The 20,942-nt window shown below is 42.4% G+C and overlaps 1 protein-coding gene across 1 annotated transcript; it reads right to left on the bottom strand.

Moving 5' to 3' along the window:
* Positions 1–809: 809 nt before the first annotated feature.
* On the bottom strand, positions 810–20,665 carry LOC147899176 (cytokinin hydroxylase-like). The gene is made up of 5 exons (XM_087378478.1): positions 20,068–20,665; positions 19,177–19,406; positions 18,820–19,067; positions 1,459–1,816; positions 810–1,350 (listed from the first exon to the last, which is right to left on the bottom strand). The coding sequence occupies exons 1-5, from the start codon at positions 20,384–20,386 to the stop codon at positions 925–927; spliced, it is 1,581 nt and encodes a 526-aa protein (XP_087234604.1). The 5' UTR covers positions 20,387–20,665; the 3' UTR covers positions 810–924.
* Positions 20,666–20,942: the final 277 nt, after the last annotated feature.

Genomic DNA, 20,942 nt, shown 5'->3' with positions numbered 1-20,942 from the left:
ACCATTGGAGCTTGAAAGGATGGAAAAACAAATGGAGATCAATTTGTTAACTTTAACGTAACATATAGATGGAACAAAGTGGTACATTAGTAACAAGGTGAATGATATATATCTATCATTCATTAGGCCTCCCTATGGGTGAGTGAAATGCTTAAGAGAGAGCATAAAATTGGAGGCATGAAAAGGAAGGAGTATACAAAGAGTAGTAAATGCAAATGGTCCAAAAGTCAAGATCAATTTGAGAGAGAGAGAGAGAGAGAAAGAGAGAGAGAGAGAGAGAAAGGGGGGGGGAGCAGGGGGACTTGCTGAGAGAGAGAGAGAGAGAGAGAGAGAGAGAGAGAGAGAAAGGAGAGAGAAAAGGAGAAGAGAAAGGGAAGAGGGGAGAGAGAAGAAGAGAGAGAGAGAGAGAGAGAGAGAGAGAGAGAGAGAGAGAGGAGAGAGAAAAGGAGAAGAGAAAGGGGAGAGAGGAGAGAGAAGAAGAGAGAGAGAGAGAGAGAGAGGAGGAAGTCACTAAATGCATGCATTAAAGCCTCTTACAAGGAGCATACTTGGACCAATCACCTTTGTACCAAAGTCATAAATACCTGCCAAAGTTGCTAGCAACCAATAGAAAATTCTCACCCCAACAAATGAAAATAATCAGGATTTTTAGCTTTGCAAAACTAGAACCTACCAAGAGGGCAGGCCAATTAAAAATGGAAGTGAAATGGGAAATTCCACGTTAGTGTTAAATAACTGCTCATCTTGCTAGCAAGTAAAGAAGAGATATATAAGAGACGCACTATAAAACTATAATGCTTGAGCTTCGCCATTTTAGCACTGCACACCTCACCCCCTCTTCTCATTTACAAGTCTACGTGTGCATGTGTAGTATATATTGATGATCATTAATTACATCATGAGAACATCCTCTCAGTGAGTCTGCTACAAGCCTTGAAGGATTATAGGAACACCGTGCTTCGGCTTGAGTGTGAGTACAAACACAGGTGCATGCCTGTAGTTTGGTGAAAGATGGAACCGGAAGCGAGAAAGTATCATCGCCAACACCACCTTCGCCTCTATGATTGCGAAGTTCTGGCCGACGCAGTTCCTCGGTCCGAAGGAGAAAGGCAGAAAGCCCATCGGATGATTGGAAGCTTTAGCCCCGCCTTCTGCAAATCGCTCCGGTTTGAACTCGTTCGCATCCTTGCCCCAGACGTTCTCGTCGTGATGAATTGCCAGAACGGGCACCCATAACGATAGGCCTTTTGGAATGAGTAGATCTCCTATTTTTATGTCTGAGAACGCCTGCTTTGCGAGGAGAGTTGCCGGAGTGTAGAGGCGCAGCGATTCGTATAGGATCATGCCCAGCTGCACATAGGTGACAGTGTACACTTAAGAACCTCACATAGGATAGAATTGAACAGAGATCTGCAGCAAAGCTATGTTTAAGAACGTGACAGCCGCTCAATTACTCACCACTTTCAACTGGCAGAGGACATCCGCCTCAGGAAGGCTACCTTTGCAAACATTCAGCAGCTCTTCCCGAGCACGCTCTTGCCACACGGGATTGGCAGCAAGTAGCATGATGGTCCAGGTTAAGAGGATGGACGTGGTATCGTGCCCGGTAAAGAAGAAGGTCTTGCATTCATCCATAAGCTGCTGTGATGTATATCGGAACCGACGTTCCTCTTTGCGAGCGGCGTCAATCTCGGACAGCATGAGACCCAATAGATCGTGGCCATAGGAGGGGCTGCTGCCCAGCTTCAGCGAGTCCCTGCGAGCCTGGATGATGGCGAGCAGCGATGTTTCCACTTCCTTCTTCAATATCTGGATCCTGCATTGCAATTTCTCACAACAATCAACTAGAGAACACAAGAATGAGCAATCTATAGAGCACCAGACTTGACCAGATACATCTGCAATCTTGAACGTTGTGCATTGCTGTTTCTCGCAAGAATTAACAAGGGAACAATCTGCGTGCATGAGCAGGCTCCTGATCCTTAATCAACGAGAGAGATCAATGATCTCTACGCTAGACTCGAGAAGATGCACCTAATTTTGCAAGTTATGCATCGCAATTCATGAGAAAAATCGATCGCACGTAATGCATTGTAATCTGCGCATTAAACAATATCACAGCAGCTATCCATTCATCAGGACACCCAATAACTGAGAAGAATCGATCGCACGTAATGCATTGTAATATGCGCATGAAACATCAAAACAGCTATCCATTCATCAGGCCGAAACCCAATAACCTACAACTGCTTTTGCATGATGGTGAGCTGACAGAAACCATCGACCAAACTATTGATCAATGACGCTGTTACACGCCTGCTGTGGCTCACCAAGTACCGGCCAAACCTGCCAAACAGGTAGTCCGGTGGTCTCTCTCTCTACTGAAGGAAAAAGGAAACAATGCAAGAAAAGAAAGCTCGAGCTAAAGAGACGAATGCGCAGAAGACGAGTCGACTAAGAAGGCCTGAAGAGATTGATTGATGAGAGCCAAGAGGCTGAATTATAAAGACTACAGTTTGCTGTAACAGACTAACTGACTCGGCCGTTGTGAGGTTAGCTAAGCTAATGTTTTGGAGTTACAATAATATTCTATTATCTACCGTAAGAATGACTGCCCCTTGGTAGCTTTCAGCCTCGAAGCTCCCAGTTTGAGAAGGGGACTTCCTCCATTACAAGCGCCCGAGCCACGACTACCGCTGTACGCCTATGATGGAGGAAGCTCCTCCCAGGGCACCTTCCCTGCAACCTTTTCATGCTTGAAACGTCCTACTTCAAATTAACAAGAGTAACGGGCTTATGTCAAGAGGGAAATAGATCTTAAATAGGCGCTCAACCCTACATTTTCTTCGCTGTATGCTGTGTTTTTCTTCTGTTTCTATCTTGGATACGAGTTTCCAAAAGTGCAGAGGGAAAAACACCCGTCAAGTTGCTGCCATTTCTCCCTTAAGCAGCCCGTAAGAAGAGTTCCCATTGCCAAACCCTCAGCTAGCTAGTCCTAGCTAGCAAGATAAGAGACGTAAGAAGCTATGTATACATAGATACATAGATACATACATATACAAAGATACAAGATAGATATAGATATATAGACAGATAGATATACAGAGATCCAAATATATGTACACACACATATAATATATATATACAGATATTCAAATATATATACACATGGATAATATATATACAGAGATTCAAATATATATAGATAAATAGATAGATAGATATACATAGATACATAGATAGATAGATAGATAGATATAGATACATAGATAGATAGATAGATAGATATACATAGATAAATCATACATAGATAATACATATACATAGATTCAAATATATATACACACATACATCATATATATACAGAGATTCAAATATATGTACACACACACACATGAACATACAACAAGGGGATGAGTATGGTATCTTCAATATCGAATAAAGTGTTTCATTGGAATAGACAAGCCTCGGTTGGGATTGGATATTACTTGCTCGATGCTTAGGACTGGGATAAGCAGTGGCTTCTTCCTGTGTGAGATCGGGGAGAAGTGATACAGGATCTACAATCCAGGATGGAGTCGGGATCCCTATTAATTCCTCTTGAATCATCTTCACCTTCTTCACCACTGACTAGGACTGTTACCTACATTAATTGTATGTATGTGTATATACATGTGTGTGCGTGCATGCATGAGGGTGAGGGTGTGGGTGCATGCGTGCATGTGTGCATGTGTGTGTGCATGTGCTCGTGTGTAATCAAGGGAGAGGGGGTCGACGCAAAGAGGGGGGGGAGAGGATAATCAGTACAAGGATTCATAAGGTAATTTCATGGTCAACACTGCAAGCAATTGGTAATCCATAACGTAATCATTCTTTATCCTTTGCCAAAATTTGCATCATCTCATCTATCTCATGTATTAAATACTTCTAAAACAATTATATTTATATTCAAAGAGGGTTCATCAATTTTGAACATATACAAGCAAGGCCACTCTGAACAAAATGATTGGCAAACTTTTTCCAACAATCTTCAAAGTATCACTCTTGTTACAGAATAATTATATCCCCAACATAAATCTACCATATCTACATTCATTACAAGATAGGTAACTAACTCTTCTTCTAGTCTTGACTCTATAAAGGAAGATGCAGAATCTTTGTATCCCAAACTCATCCTACACCTAACACTATGTGTGCTCTGTATGATTGGTTACTAAATGTTGTTGGGATTTAGAGTCTCTACACCAAATTATGATCAATAAATTATGAGTAGACCTTGGGTTTGATTAAAAAAAATACTTCATGACCGAAGATTTTTCCAAATTGATTTAAACGTATTCATTAGGTCAAAAGTAACAAGTTCAAATCACAACAATAGGTATATTTCAAATGAAAATTTTCAATAAAGAAAATCAATGATTCATTTGTGGTTTCCATCATCTAGAAGTTGCCTTAATCTTCATAGGGAAGTTTGGCCATGTTGCACATAAAAAGAGCCAAGGACGATGTCGATGAAGAGTTTGGCCAAGTGGGGACCATACATAAACCTTCTTCGCAAGCTTGGCCAACTTTGTAAGATCTCAATTCTTTTCTTCGAATGTATAGATCAAATTGTTTTTTGTAATGGTAGAGAAAAACTTTTCTTTCTTCTTAGAACCTCCTTTCTTCTTCTCTATCAGGGCTTAGAGGGTTGGCAAGCCACCGCAATCATGTCATCATACATCTTTGCAAACTATATTGCATCTTCTAGATATTAAATTTTATTCCAATGGACTTCATTTTTATAATCTGACTAAAGCCCTCTTATAAACATGTTGTGAATTGTTAGTTATAATCAAGTCTTAAAGCTATTGGAAATAAGACCCAAAACTTGAGAGTTCAGTTGCAAGTGATCAATGAACTCTATACTAAAGATTTCTTAATTTTCATCCCATGTTAGGTGTTTTGTTTTCAAATATTGCCACCATGTAAAAGATTTGCCTATTAAATATCCCTACACAATAGTTCATCTCCTCTCATCATAAAAATTATACAAGTCAAAGCAACTTGCTCATTGATTCAACCATAAATCTACATTCTCTGCATGCTCCCCCTTTTTCTACCCATCAAACATCTAAAGGACAAAAGAGGGTTTCCCAAGGACATCTTGTATTTGATTTACAAGCGAATCATGTCTCTTAATTGTTGAACTTTCCCTTTGAGATTCGTAATTGTAGTATCCTCTTCTTCTTCCTCCATCTCCAAATAAACTTACAGAGGCTCTTGGATGTTTGTAATTTTAGCCATGCAAATCTTGTGCATGTATGAGGTATGTTACCAAAAACTAAATTCCTATCAAATTTTCATGTTCTTTTCAAGAATGAACTTATTGAATGGATGAAGAAAAGATCTAGAATTAAACTAGAGAAGGTCAAGAATTAAACTAGATCATTCATTACAATCTGAGGCTCAGAGCATTATGTCTTTGTTGAGTGATCTTAGAGTGTGATGTCATAACCCAATCAGAGGAGTCTACAACCTTGAAGCTTTCAAATCACTCAACCTTGGTTCCTATACATTAGAGCCCCACAGCAAGAAAGATGCTACTATAAAATCTAAATTCATTCAAAACTTTGAAATTTGAATTGACTCAGTTTAAAATGCTAGTTGATGAATGGCCCTCTAACTGCGGTTCTATCATACTAATCCATGTAGAGCTACTATAGTCTAACAAAATCCATGCAAGCTACTAACCAATCTGCTAGTCTAGATCTAGCTTCAAGGCACTTGATGCAATGCTTAACGTGAATAGTGTTGGAAATCATAGTCAAAGAGTGTGTCCTGGTGTGTACTAGGAACCAATTCATGAGTCTTTGTGTGTGAGAGTGCTTGTGGCATCTTGGGAGCTATGCCATATACATATGGTACTTGAGTGTGTGTGTCCACTCTATATCAGTGTTGTACTTTCACTTGTAACATCAAACAACTCAAGTGCAGCTTTTGGTCATGTAATTGATTTCCTTTGGTTCTTGCCTTTCTTTCCATTTCCATTTCCTTTCATTTATATTTCAAGTTATGTTTCCTTCTAGCTCCCTTGCCTCCTTTCCACCATCTTCCCATTCCTTCATGTGGTATTAGAGCTATGTCCCATTTCTAACTTTCCCTTCCTTGGGCAAACCTTAGGAGTGAGGTAGCCCAGAAACGGAAGCTACCTTCTCCCTAAGATGCGGCCCTTCTCCTTCAGCCTTAACCTCTCCATGAGCTGCCATTGAGGAGATCTTAGCAAATTCGTTTTTAGAGCTGTTGGAGCTGATCTACATCACCCACAAGTTGCTGCCTATGATGTTCATTTGCAAGGGATTACCGCCTACTACTGCTGCTGCAAATTCGTCACCTTGCTACCACCTATGTTCTCCACCATCAGCTCCGGCCTGCAAAACACCAGCGTGCTGTAGCCGCATAGCTTCGCCAAGCTCCACAGATAAATGCTTCCCATTGCTGCACTGACCTTCACTGCTCACTACCCTACTGCCGAGTTGCCACCTTGCGTTTCTTCTCCTGCCCACTACCTGCGTTGATTACTCCTTACTGCCCAAATTTCTTGGAGCTGCAAACATCCAATGATTTGAAGTTTCCTGCGCCTAGAGTTGCCGCCATAAAGAGATGGTAGAATGAACAGATACATTTTCCCAACAGCGTGCATAGCCCGTGGAAACTACCGCCTGTCAATTCCCTGCTAGACTATGTCACTACTCTGCCCCGCAATGTCTTGCGGTTCTACATCAAACTGCTATACAGCTCATAATTGGTGGATCTTCTACAGCCCAGCTATTCATCATCGATTTTTTGACAAAGCTTGCATATGGCACTTTTATTATCATCCACTTCATTGTTTGTGGAAAAGTTCAAAGGGCAAGGACTCCCAATCTGGCAAACAAGAATGCAGCTGCTGCTTAAATGCGAGGAGGAGTTATGATTGAATGAAGAACTCTATGCTTCATCCACAATCTCAAGCTACGGAAGTAGCATAATGATAAAGCCATTGCTCTTATTGGTCTTTGTCTAGCAGATACATTCATTCACTATGTTGACTTCAAGGCAACAGCTAAGGCGGTATGGGATTGTCTCAAGAGGTTTTTTGGTAATAAGATCACTAATTCAAAAGTTTTTTGAAACTCAAATTCTACAAATTGAAAATGCAAGATAATGATCCGTTAAGTGATCACTTGGCAAAAATGCAATCTCTTGTCCAACAGCTCTCAAGTTTGAAATGCCCACTTGATGATGAGGACGAGATGGCTATCCTTATGAATAGTATGAAAGGGGTTTTTGTTAAATTACATGGCGCAGCGGAACAGAAACCGAAAAAAGAATAGAGAGTACATAGCAAATTGGAGAGGAACAAACTTTTCCTTCAATATTGATGTAGTATAGATGATGGCTCCGTCCACCCATGCGCTTTCACAGTGGAGCTTAAATGGCGATCTAGACAGATACTAGGTGAAGAGCTACTAACTGGAAGATCTAATCTGATCTAAACTAATATGATACAATGGACTGGGGAGGTCACCTCTTTATACCTATGAGGGCGGTAGTCGGATCAACATAGTCAGTGGAGTTGACCAGTCAACCTAGTCGATGGAGCCGACCAGTCAACCTAGTCGGTGGAACTGACTAGTCATCCATGGAATATTCTCTATATCGTCGCCTCGGGGACTCCCACCCCCGAACCCCCACCAAGGTGGCCGCTGGCCCCCCAGGGACCCCCCAGGGACTCCCCAGCTAGGAGCTAGCTGGCCCCCAAGCCCCAGCAAGAATAAGGGGCTCCCATACAATCACCTTTCTACCATCAACAGTCTCATTGATAGACCTCATTTGACATGCAAGTCAGGATCCATCCAGTGTCCCGGGCTCACACATGGCTGCTTCTCATATGGGGGCCTTACAACTTGAGCACCTTGAACCACTGGTGGTTACTAGGAGGGTGGGGCATTGAGCATATCTAACAGTTTCTCAGTTTAAATAAACCCTTGAAGTTCTAAGGATTGCCACTACCACATTTGATGATATGGTGGCTCTACTTATTGAAAAAGATCGTGATTCATCGCAATAAGGAACCCCATGAAACCTCTCCTGTTGGATTAGGCATATGCTTCCACAAGTAAATGGAAGACTAATAAAAATATTATTCACAAGTTTTGTAAACGAAAAGGTCACATTGTAGCAAACTACTTCAAGCAAAATGCTAAAGAGCAAGATGATCATGATGCCAACTTGATCGCAGAAGACTAACTACCAGAAGAGGCACCTCAAGAGATCCATGTGCTTACAGCTGAAGTCTCATGCCTCTCCATTGAGGAGGATGATGATGTTTGGGTCTTTTAGGCCCCCTTCTATCTGTGTGTTCGTATTGAGTAATAAAGGTTCTTTGCCTTGAGTAGTCACTCTAAAATGAATGTATTTGGAGTAAATAAGGGTACTCTACCCTAGGTTGTCTCCCAAAAATGATTGTATTGTCTTTTACTTTGTATGATTATATTGCCAACGTAGTTCAGATGTCACTGTCACACGAGAGGTGTTGGATATTTGGACTTGCTCTTTGTATTATTGTGGTGGAGGGGGGATCGGTCTACTCCTTGCATGTTGGGTCTCACACTCTTCACTCTGATCGAGGGGGGATGTTGGAGAAATCATAATCAAAGAGCTTGTCCTAGTGTGTAGAGTGTGGTCTCTTTGATCTTCGCTCAAATTTCAATCTTTATATAGGAGTTTGCCATGACTATATACTAAAGTTCTAGGTACCATTACTAAGGGATAGACTATGCCATGGGGGATGCACTATTAAGAAGTTCTAGATAAATTTTCATTTTGAAAGCTTATGAAAGACACATTTGTAAGGCTTTATCTTCCTTTTAAGCTTTCTCTATACTCACATAACATAATTTCCTCCCTCTACCTAGAGTTTTACTTGGATTAAGAAACCAAAAGGCATCATGACAATTTCTCAAAGCAAACTATGACCAAAAAAACATAGCCATATCATGGATCAAGGGAACTCTTCATTCCAATATGGTTCTCCAAGTGAAGATATCCTTTGATACCATTGCGATGACTCCTACCCTAAGTCTACTCTACCAATATCATCTTCACTAACCACAAACTAAGAACCAAACAACTAAGTGCTTCCTTTGGAACTCGCCATATCATCCCACCCCTTAGCATTTCTAGTATTCCATACCACAGAAGTCCCACGCATGGAGAATGCATCAACCTAGCTTGTCAAATGCCTATAGGAATCATTGCCTTGGTATGGAAATTAGTATCCTCCACACTAATGTATACTTTTTTGAAGTTCTTTTGCAAATTTGAAAAACATTTGGCCCCTCCAAGGATTTTTGGGTGAAAATACGGCTCCAAAATAAAATATATCACCAATGATTTGACTTATAGCCACTTTTTGAAAAGTGTAACCAAAAAATAAAGTAGACTGCATTATACTAGGCATAAGTATATGGAAGATCATAGTGTAAAACATCATGATATTTCCTCTAAAATATATATGGTACTTGGTTTGTTTGGAAGAGAGGTCTTGAAAAGAAAAACGCTCTTCAACACTAAACCCTCTATTTGAAAATATATAGTAGTAGTCCATGGTTATAGTTAGTAGATAGGTCCCATTGCCTTCTAGATGCCCATCCAAACATAATGCTGACCCATAGGTGAGTCACTATCTAGATTCTAGCCAAGATGGACAAAATAAGATAGTCTATTAAGGGTATGAAGGTGACCTATATGCATAGGAGGAGCTTAGAAAAGCCAAAAGGGAGCTCAAAATTTAGGAGCAACGTAGATCGATTGAATCTAAAGTCTACTTTAGAAATTGGTGGACTAGTAAATTTGATAGGGCTACTAAGGAAACATTCAAGCTTATTATGAGGAAGAGAAATAACAAAAAGTTATCACTTTTACTAAAAGAGGATTCTAATAAATCTACCTCTGTAAAGGAAAATTTGATGACAATTTTCCAATGTTATCAGAATCTTCTATATACCTCTATTAAAGTGTGGATGTTATGAGTGTAAGAAAAAGCTATCAACAAACTAGAGAAAGGGTAGTTTACTCTGTGGCTGCAACATACTCAGCCTCTGTGGTAGACAAAGCAACGCACTTCTGTGCACGAGACATACATGACACTGCACCACCTGCAAAGGTGAACACAACCAGAAGTGGATCTCCTACTATCCACATGCCCTGCATAGTCTGAATCTGTGTACCCAAGTACACGCATGTCTCCTCTACCAAAGCAAATGCACATCTCCTTGGTACCCTTCATGTACCTCATGATGCACTTAACTGCCTCCCAATGCCTCTTTCTTGGATTAGCCATATATCGGCTAACAACTCCCACTGCAAATGCAATGTCTGGTCTAGTAGCTATCATAGCATACATAAGACTCCCAACTGCTGATGCATAAGGAACCTTGGCCATCATGGCCCTTTCCTCAGCTGATTTGGGACTATCTGTATGACTCAGTTTCACATATGGAGGCAATGGAGTACTCACTGCCTTCCCCCCCTCCATAGTTGCAATACTTTTGTAACATACTCTTTTTGTGAAAGCCAAAGGAGTTTCCTACTCTTATCACGCGTGATGCGCATACCAAGAATATGACCTGTAAGTCCCAAATCCTTCATATCAAAAGCCTCATGCAACTTGGCCTTTAATGCATCTAGCTCATAAGTATTCTTGCTAGCCAATAGCATATCATCCACATATAGTGCCAAGATTATCAGGCTATTATCCTTAGCCCTTTTAGTGTAGAGGCAGTGATCAATTTCACTCCTTCTAAAACCCTGGGACCAAATGAAAGCATCAAACTTCTGATACCATTTTTTGGGTGCTTGCTTAAGACCATAGAGACTCTTCTTTAGCTTGCAAACTAAATGCTCTTTGCCCTTTTCTTCAAAGCCTTCCGACTGCACCATGTAAATTTCCTCATACAAATCCCCATGCAAGAAAGCTGTCTTGACATCCATTTGCATAAGCTCCATATCCTCTACTGCCACTAGTCCAAGCATGCATCTAAGTGTGGTCATCTTTACAACCGGAGAGAATATCTCATCAAAGTCCACACCCTTCTCTTGCTTGAACCCTTTAGCAACCAAACGGGCCTTGTACCTAGGCACATCATCACCTGTGACCTTCATTTTGTAGACCCATTTACATGGCAATGCTTTCTTTCCATGTGGCAAAGAAACCAAGTCCCAAGTCTTATTCTTCATAAGTGAACTCATCTCTGATTGCATAGCATACTCCCACTTGCGTTTATCCTCACGCATCATAGCCTCTCTGTAGCAAGAAGGCTCCCTGCAATCAGTAAGCATCACATAGTCTACCCCTGGAACAAACCTATCAAGCGGTCTAGACACTCTAGATGATCTTCTCAAGGGCATTTTAGCTTGCTGTCCCACCTGCATATCAGCCACATTTGGCTCATCATTTCCACCAATAGATGATCCATCATCTACCCTTGATTGTATACCTGTGGGAGTACTTGGTGGTACCATTTCTTGCACATTTGGTGCATGGACAGCTTGCTGTCTATCAACATATGCAGGTGGATTCACATCCTGGAAAGTGATTTTCCTCATTTCCACATCCCTCATGGGTGCCTTATGCATTTTCTTCTCATTGAAGACTACATCATGGCTACGTATGATCTTCTTAGCTTCTGGATCCCAGAGACGATATCCCATCTCTCCACTTTCACCATAACCCAGAAAGATGCATTTCCTAGACTTAGGATCTAGCTTCTTTCGAAGCTCTTTTGGCACATGTGCATATGCCTCACACCCAAATATACGCAAATGAGAGTAAGAGGGCTTCTTGCCACTCCATGCCTCTTCAGGAATACCACCATCCAAACTCTTACTATGTGATCTATTGATCACATGCACTGCAGTCTTCATTGCCTCAGCCCAAAAACCACTAGAAAGACTTGCATTGGAAAGCATGCATTGCAACCTTTCTTGAATGGTACGGTTCATCTTTTCTGCAACTGGATTTTGCTCTGGAGTACAAGGGGATGTGAGCTCCCTCTTAATACCACGTGTATCACAGAAATGCTGAAAGTCATGAGAGAGATGCTCTCCACCATTGTCAGTCCGTAGGCATTTAAGCGTTCTACCTGACTGATTCTCAACCAAGGCCAGCCATTTTTGAAATACCTGGAACACATCACTCTTCCGAGCTATAGCATAAGCCCACACTTTCCTAGTTGCATCATCAATGAATGTCACATAGTATTCAGCCTCGCCTAATGACCGTGTAGGCATGGGACCACATACGTCTGAATGCACCAAATCAAGCATTTCAAACTCTTTCTTTCCCCTTCTTTTATGGGCTGATTTAGTATGCTTCCCATAGAGACAGTGCTCACAAAATTCAAAATCAGAGAAACTCAAATGCGGTACATAACCCAAACGGCATAAGAGTTTCATTCCATTCTGGCTCATGTGCCCCAACCTGCAATGCCACAAAGGAGTGCTTGGCTGCTCGGTTATTGCAACAACGTGATCAAATACCCCTGATACATGTAAGGGATACAAAGTCCCACAGTTGGCACCCCTGGCCAAAAGCATAGAGCCCTTCTGAATTTTCCAACTCTGAAAGCCAAAAGTAGTGTGAAAACCAGCATCATCTAGCTGACCCACTGAAATAAGACTCTTGGTCAGCTTAGGCACATGTCTCACATGTTTCAAAACAAATGCAGACCCATTTGCAAAAGAAAACTTTATGTCACCTGCTCCCACTATGTCACATGCATAGTCATTTTCAAGATGCACACAACCTGTCTTTCCACTATCATAAGTGGAGAACCATTCCCTATGGGGAGTAACATGGAATGAAGCACCAGAATCCAAAATCCAATCCTGGGAATATGCATCATCTGAAGTGGTAAGCAACTCTGCAGATAAAGTAGACATGAAGAGAGCATCATTGTCACTATCATGTGTGACTGCATTGATCTCCTCGATCTTCACTTTTCCTTTGTCCTCCCTTGGACTCTCTTCCTTTTGATTTGCACCCCAATTTGCATTCTTTTTCTTATCCTTTTGCTCTCTTTTCAGCTTGTAGCAATCCTTTTTCATATGGCCCTTCTTGCCACAATGGTAACACTCAATGTTCCGTGCCCTGGATTTGCTACGAGACTTCCCTCTTTCTTGGGACTTCCCCCTGAACTGTGATCTGCCCCTTTGCACATTTAAGGCTGCATCCTGCTTGGTGCCATCCATAGACTTCCGTCTAATCTCCACGGCCAACAAGCTACCCATGACATCATCAAATTTCAGTACTCCACCAGGTGCAGAGTTACTGACAGCTGTACGGAAGGTATCCCATGAGGATGGCAATGAACATAAGAGAAATATTGCCTTAGTCTCCGCATCAAAATTCATTTTCTGAGCCTGAAGCTGGCTGAAAATAATATTGAATTCATTCAAGTGAGAAGCAATGGAGACCCCTTCCTTCATTTGCAGCTCAAACAACCTCTTCATGAGGTAAACTTTATTAGAGGCAGTTTCCTTCTCATAAGTGGCACACAGTTTCTTCCACAAATCTTCCGTAGTTTGCTCATTTACTACTGTGAAATAAACTGACTCTGCAAGATGAAGTCTAATAGTAGACTTTGCTAATGCATCCAACTCATTCCAATCATCCTCAGACATATTTGCAGGCTTAGCTTCAATCCCTGCCAAGGGTTTAATCTGCTTCTTTTGAATAAGCACATCCCTTATTTGTTCTTTCCACAAAGAAAAGTTTGTCCCATCAAACTTTTTAATGCTGAAAAACTCCTTTTCAGGCATGGAAGAGGATGCCATGATGCAAATGAAACAAAATCCCAAATGCTAGTGCCTGCAAGAGAGAATCACACCAATTACCAAGTGCACCCAAATGTGTATGCCACAATAGAGTGAAATATCACCAAAACTGAAAGCTCAAAGCATCTAACTCATGTGCATATACTATGCATCCATATGAGCAAATCTGGCCCAAAAGAAAATGCTAATAAGTGCCAAATGACTCAAGCATAAACACCGTCCACTGGCATATGCATCAATAATATCTCATCCAAGAGAGCATAGCACTATCAGTGCATCACCAGCAATGTGTCAAAGCTGTCCCTCAGCATAAAATAGCATCCATGTGCAAAGCGTCCATAAAAAATAACATCCCACAAGGCAATTTGGGCCTATCAGCGCATCCAACAAGGACCAAAATGCATCCAAATGGCCTATAAATCATCCACTACAACTCAATGCATACCACGAATGAGCCACACTACTCAAACTGCAACCAGAGTGATCTGCATAAGGTATGCTCAAGAAATCATAGTCCCACAGTAATGAGCACTACTGAAAATAGAACCTGAGATGCCTCAAAACATGGGCACCATCACATAATTGGACTCAGCAAGAAAATCTGCAAATATCTCTCTTCTGCCAGAACTCCAAAATCCCAACCGATGAGTGAGAAATGGGAGTCAATGCTTATCCACTGCCATGTGGCATAAATCTAAGGTTTCAAAACCTTAGAATGAAAAATGCATAACAGAGAGACGAAATCGAATACAAAGAGATCTATAACTCTGAAAATCCTCCACCGAATCATGCAAGAACTGAAAACTAGGGGTTTTTGGGCGTCCAGAACGCAATGGGACAGACGGTTTTGGAAACCGTGGTCTTAATCACTAGGTCCAACACACGGACTGAAAAACGTTTTTTGAAACAGAGCTATCTGTAAACTCCACCGGAGTGCAAATGATGAGCAACATAGAAGTTTTAGGACCTCTTGAGTCCACCGGAACTAACAGATCTGCAAATGGTTGCTCCAAACTTGAGTTCCAATACCCGGGCAAAAAACGCAGGAACTCTGACACAGTGACTCAGAAATCCAATGAAATGATCCCAGATTCAGGAATGAAGGTGTTTCCAGGCTCCTGAAGTAATGTGGACACCAAAAGTAAGCAATAGTTGCCTCTACAAGTCAATACGGAGTCTCCGTCATCGAATGGAACAGGGAAAAGCTCAAAAAACGACTTTTTCTTTCAAACCACTTAACAGGCTCTCAAAACCACTTTACAAAGCCAAAGTGAATTTTCCAAAGGTTCCTTCAAGGTCTTTGCACACTCGGATGTGAGTAAAGTCACCCAGAAAGCTTCCCACAGATCTTCTCCTTCCTCCCATAGAGCTGCTGAGCTTCCAAGCATTCACGCACGCTCAGCTAGATCACCCGAGCTCTGATACCAGTTGAGAGTGCTCTCAACGGAAGCAAGAGCGGAAGAGGGAGAGAGAGAAACAGAGAGCCACACAAGTTTTGGTGGGTGCAGAACCACCCTAATCTTCTTTTTCATTCATTTATATATGTGTTTGAGTATTGTACATAACCGGGGTAAAGGCACAGTGACCTTTAACCCCCACAGAAGCAGCATCAGGCCATTCAGGTAAATACCAGTCTCGAGTCTTCACAAGCTTTAGCCTGCACCCTAAAGTTCATAGAGTGACAACCCTACTAACACCTCGTATTTTTGTGCCAAAACATCACCACTATTGCAATGACTTCTGCACTTAGGTTGTCTCTCCTTTTCTTGCATTGTGTTGAAGCCCATAGAGTACTCGGATCGGGATGATCAGGCATTGCTTCCACTCTTCATGCATCTCTTGAAAGTTTCTCCAAATAATGACATCTATAGAAAGTGTATGGGATGCAAGATGTTTGACGAGCACATCATACACATTCTTGATACAACATAGGTCAGTGGTTACCTAAACCATCCCGGTGGTTGTTTGTGATTGAGCTTTGGGATAGTTTATTTGTTTCATTTCTTACTACAACACAGGTCAGTGGTGGCCTGAACCAGCCCAGTGGTTGTTTGTGATTGAGCTTTGGGATAGATTACTAGGCTGGCTTGGACTTAATGTGATTGTCCTGAACCAGTCTGGTGGTTGGAATATCGTGCAACCGTGTGGCTGATTCAGCTCAAACACTAGAACCAGGCTGGCTTGGAATTAATGAGATTGTCCTAAACTAACTTGGTCGTTGGAACATCATGTAATCGTGGTTGGGTCAGCTCAAACACCAGTTATGTGATTGTCCTAAACCAGTGTGGTTGAACAGAAAGTAACAGTAATATATTTCAGAATAGAACAATAATATATTGTTATTTTACTAAACCATCCTGGTAGTTGGAACGTCATGCAACCATGGCTAGTTCAACTCAAACACCAGTGTGGTTCAATAAACATTAGTTGTTGACCAACGCGGTGGTTGAAATTACAGTGTTTCTTAGTACTTAAATTAGTTAAATTTAATTTGCATTTTGTTGTTACCAATTTTCCAAACACACATAGGCTTTGATCTATGTAGGCAAGCTGTGAATGACTTGAGATCTAGTCTTATTAGAGCATTACTCCATGGGGATCAATGCACATGTCTCCCCGATGAATGTGCAGTCTGTAAGCCACCTGGATCCTGATCATGTGTCGCAAGAAAGGCCACCTGGATCCTCATCATATGTCCCAAAAAACCACTGCGCTTCTTTTTGTAAATCCCAAACGATAGATTAATCCCACGCTTGTTTTTAGTATATGCCAAACAACCATCGTGCTTGTTTTTAGTTATCTAATGGGAGACGGTATGTCATGGTATCCAATTGCATTTTCCTTGGTTGCACACAAGGAAAATAGCTCCCACAAACAAGCTGGTTCTCTGTAACTATTGTCAGATTTCAACCATCGGGCTAGTGAAATATTATTTGTTTATGGCATCCCCTTTAGGTGGTTCTCTTTAACTATTATCAAATTTCAACCACCGAGCTATGACCATAAATCCATGGGTGACCACAAATCCTAAACAAATGAATTGCATGCCATTGATCTTGTAATAATAGAAGCAAACCACCGTGTTGGTGGCAATTAATATCCTAGTGTGCAACCAACCACTACAGTGGTGAACACTTATCGTGACCACTTATACTACACTACCGCGTTGCTATCCCAAAATGGATCTATGTCCTCCTCCAAGCGATCAATCTCATCTATGACAATCTTGGGTTGTCGAGGGACCCTTTGCGAAATGGCTTCATCAATCTCAGGACAAGCGGCATGAAAAATGTCATTCCTCTGTGGCTTTCCGAGTGTGTGTGTGCACGCAGGTGGGGATGAGGCGAGTGTTGTGTAACTTTCAAGAGATTGTTTCCACACATGCACGTGCGGTGTGGACTCTCGAGGAAGGCGTCCACAAATTTTAGGTGGATCTAATTTTTGCACGGGAAGCTCTTACCACCCAAATGCGCACATCTTGGCTGCATGGAAACACACCCAAGATGCACGAACCCAAATGCGCACGTGCATCTTGGCTGCGCCTAAGTTGCCACACTCCTATCGTCTTCCCAATCTTTGTTCCATTGGAGGAAGAACTCATCGTCATCTTATGGCGAACTCGCTGCAGTACTCTATCACTAATCTCTACCCACACCGCAAGGATTCACCGCCCTTTGGATGCCGGAGTTCACCGGTGAAATTGCACGGCGAAATCAATTAGCACGTTGTGTACAGCTTTCTGGGTATGAGTACAGGAAAAGTGGCAAGCAGAAGTGACCGACGAGCTGTAGAATCGAACCGATTCGAACTGGCAATTTGGCAAAGAGCTTTGAGTAAACGGAAAGTACCTTGGTCTGCGTTGAGACAACAGATTGCATCCTGCTTTGCTTTAATCGCTCCGATTCGCTGCGCTCGCTCAATGCTCATGTTTCGAGCGTTATTACCAATTACGGACGGAGGTTGGACTGTGGACACACTCCGGGAGTCCGAGTGTCTCCCTCGCGCAGATCGCCTAGATATTCAATTTGACCAATAGCTTCTACGATCACTCTATCAAAGTGATCAAGCTTCAAACGACTTTTTCTTGTTTTGAATTCGTTCCTGTCCAGTTTCGCGAGTCTATGTAAAGGCAGGATTGACAGATTCAACCGCGTCCAGTCTTGGGACGTGGATGTATCCCTATCAGATGAGAAACCTTCTGTACGTGAATCGGTTGCGACAAAAAGGTGTCTGAATCAACGGAAAAGCCAACCAAACGTACTCGGTGGCTCATTGCTCAACGAAGAGACACACCGTCTGGCCGTCACACACGCACAGTACAAACCCCTTCCAGCGAACCACCAACAAACCTGTATGCTTCTCCACGCTGGTTCTTCCATGGCTCGCACGCTCCACTCGCAGATTTCATGCATGTATCATGATATATGCGTAGCGTGGCGCGTGCGTGCACCGCTACATCATCCTTCTAATGGTATAAGTGAGGCTCGTCATTTATGAGGAGCCGTGGCCCGTGACATGTTCTTGCTTGAAGTACCTCTCGCGAGTCGCGACTCCTAACCGGGACATACAAACTATGAGAACAGGACCCAACAGCTCGTATCTAGATTAGCTATCACGGTTGATCAGCACCTTCGTGCTTATCTCCGGTGAATTCCCGACAGCATGTTGATTTCTTTGAAACCTGCTCTCTAGGCATAATAACCAGGTGATTCTACACTAGCTCACCGGCAAGCATGCAGATTGATCAGCCCCTAAAAACTACATAAACATTAACTTTGCGACTGTTCGGATCATTCCGTGGAGCGAATTTCTACAAACCACATCAATAATGCGATCTGAAGTTACAAGCAAAGTCTCCGAAATTCACATATACCCTGCTAGCTTGAAACGAGTATCTTCTTAACCATTGTTACACATACTTAAGGTGGCAATTAGTTTGCTTTAGTGAATTGAGATTACCTGTAAGCATGCAGTCGTTTTTGGCGGCCTGACTGGGTGGAGAGCTTCTGCAGCTCATTCAGCTGGGAAAATATTTTCTTCCCTTTCTCGTAACTGCTGCCGAATTCTGTGCGTGCTATGATATCTCCTGCAAGCCGACTCATGTGTTCCCCAACTTCAATCTCCGCCGAGCCCAAGCCATTGTCTATAACCTCATCCCATTGACCCAGCATATGGGAGGTGCACTCAACCATGTGCCGAACTTGTCCCTGCAGCGATGTGGAGAAGGTGTCCTTTTGAAGAAGTTAACAACGTAGCGATGAACTTGCACGATGGTGAGCGGAAACTTTATTCTTAAGAGCCAATATCAAGCTTTACCTTCAGCTTTTCGAGATGGAATGCGGGAGCAACTACCCTCCTCTGATGTGCCCAAGCTTCTCCGTTTGCCATCAATAGTCCTTTTCCGATGAAATCGTTCACCCCTTCTCGTTGCAGATATGAGCGTCCAAGCGATTGAACGTGTTTCGAGGATAAAATGTCTCTGATGTGTTCAGGCTCACAAATTGTCAAGCGTGGCTCGGCGCCCCACCAAAATATGAATCGCTTTCCTGATGATCAAGTTCCTATGTCAATGTTATATAAAATCCACAATCAACTTGCCTAAAGATACATTAAAGAACATTGTATAATCCGTTCGGATTCAACAATCGCTTGCGTCCCGAAACCAATCAACGATCATCAGAAGGCAAAGGGACACGATGTTGCAAAGTTTTCCATGAAGCAGTCGTACCCGACGGGAGCTCTTAAGCTGGAATAATGATTCTTGATACATCAGTGATTCTTAAGTTTCATAAGGGACAGTAAACGTTTTGTTCGGATCGTCCACAAGATTCAGAACTTTTCTACTAAGGTTCGTGATTTGCTGAGCACATAAAGACATTAGCTAGATCCCGTTTAAAAACGTGTGAATTATGGGTGTAATTAGAAAGGTGGAGCCAATCAGTTCCCTCCTGCCCATCCCCCTCTCTGCCCTTCTGAGTACTGCTCTGGTGAATTTTTATCCACAAGCATTCTATATATCAGTGTCGCATTCTTCCCCCTCTCTGCCCTTCTGAGTACTGCTCTGGTGAATTTTTACCCACAAGATTCTATATATCAGTGTCGCATTACTATTACTATTCTCGAAGTCTCTATTCCAAGTGCTAGGATAGAGTGAAACGAAGAGGTCGCACGTACATTTTGCCATCGAAAAGATAGGATATGACTAACCATATATGCTTGACCAGTACAAATAGTCAGGCATCAAGCGTCCAACAATATCGTGTGTAAAGCCATGCATGTCGTCTTGCATCGCTTGTTCCCTCATTCTCGCCCTCTCAGGAAGATTGCCTAGCATGAATTGAGGTGGCGGTCCTGTCACTCCTTGTCTCTGCATGATCTTCCTAATCCGACGAGGTATCCACCAATATTCAACCAGGAAAATCAGCAACTTCCAGGCGAAGAAGATCCCGATACATGAGCAAGCAACTGCTGCACCAAGTTTCAGCCAGAAATAAGGAGCCATGAGAGTGGCGCTCCGACACTCCATGAAGGTCGGTGTTGTTTGGTTTTGAAATCTAGCTTGGGCACAGGACTCTGAGATCCTATAATGAGCTGGACGTAGTTGTAGATGCTCCCATGCGTAACTTGAGAAGATCAGAACGGCACCAAGGGAATGGCAAGTGAACTAGTGATGGAAGACGACAACACGTGTATTGAAGGAGCTGAAGAAGGATCTACGTGCTCTACGTGCAACCTTTGGAACTTGATGGAGCTTCAACCGTCTACCTGCATGGTACCGTCGTCTCTTTGAAGATAGATAAATCGTTGTCAGCTACAAGCACCGTCTCAAAGGCCGCAGGTAATGCCAGCAAGCCAGCTTTGCCAAGCGGCTCTATGCAGAATATTTACAAGATGATTTCCACAACTTGAGGACGAGATCCACTCCACGTCTCACAAGTGAACCTCAGGCCTACCACTGATTTGGACGTCTGGCTCCAGAACTTGGCGATTGGCATGGAATGGAAACGTTCAGACTGAACGCAATCTACGTACAGACGTTGATGTTGAGAAGGTCACCGTGTTACATTGTTTGGGATATCTGC

Source organism: Dipteris shenzhenensis, chromosome 8 (assembly GCF_047967505.1).
Source record: "Dipteris shenzhenensis isolate YYH24624 ecotype China chromosome 8, Dip_SZ_1.0, whole genome shotgun sequence".
NCBI lineage: Eukaryota > Viridiplantae > Streptophyta > Polypodiopsida > Gleicheniales > Dipteridaceae > Dipteris > Dipteris shenzhenensis.
The sequence above is the reverse complement of the archived record's forward strand: the minus strand, read 5'-3'. Positions and strand labels throughout refer to the sequence as shown.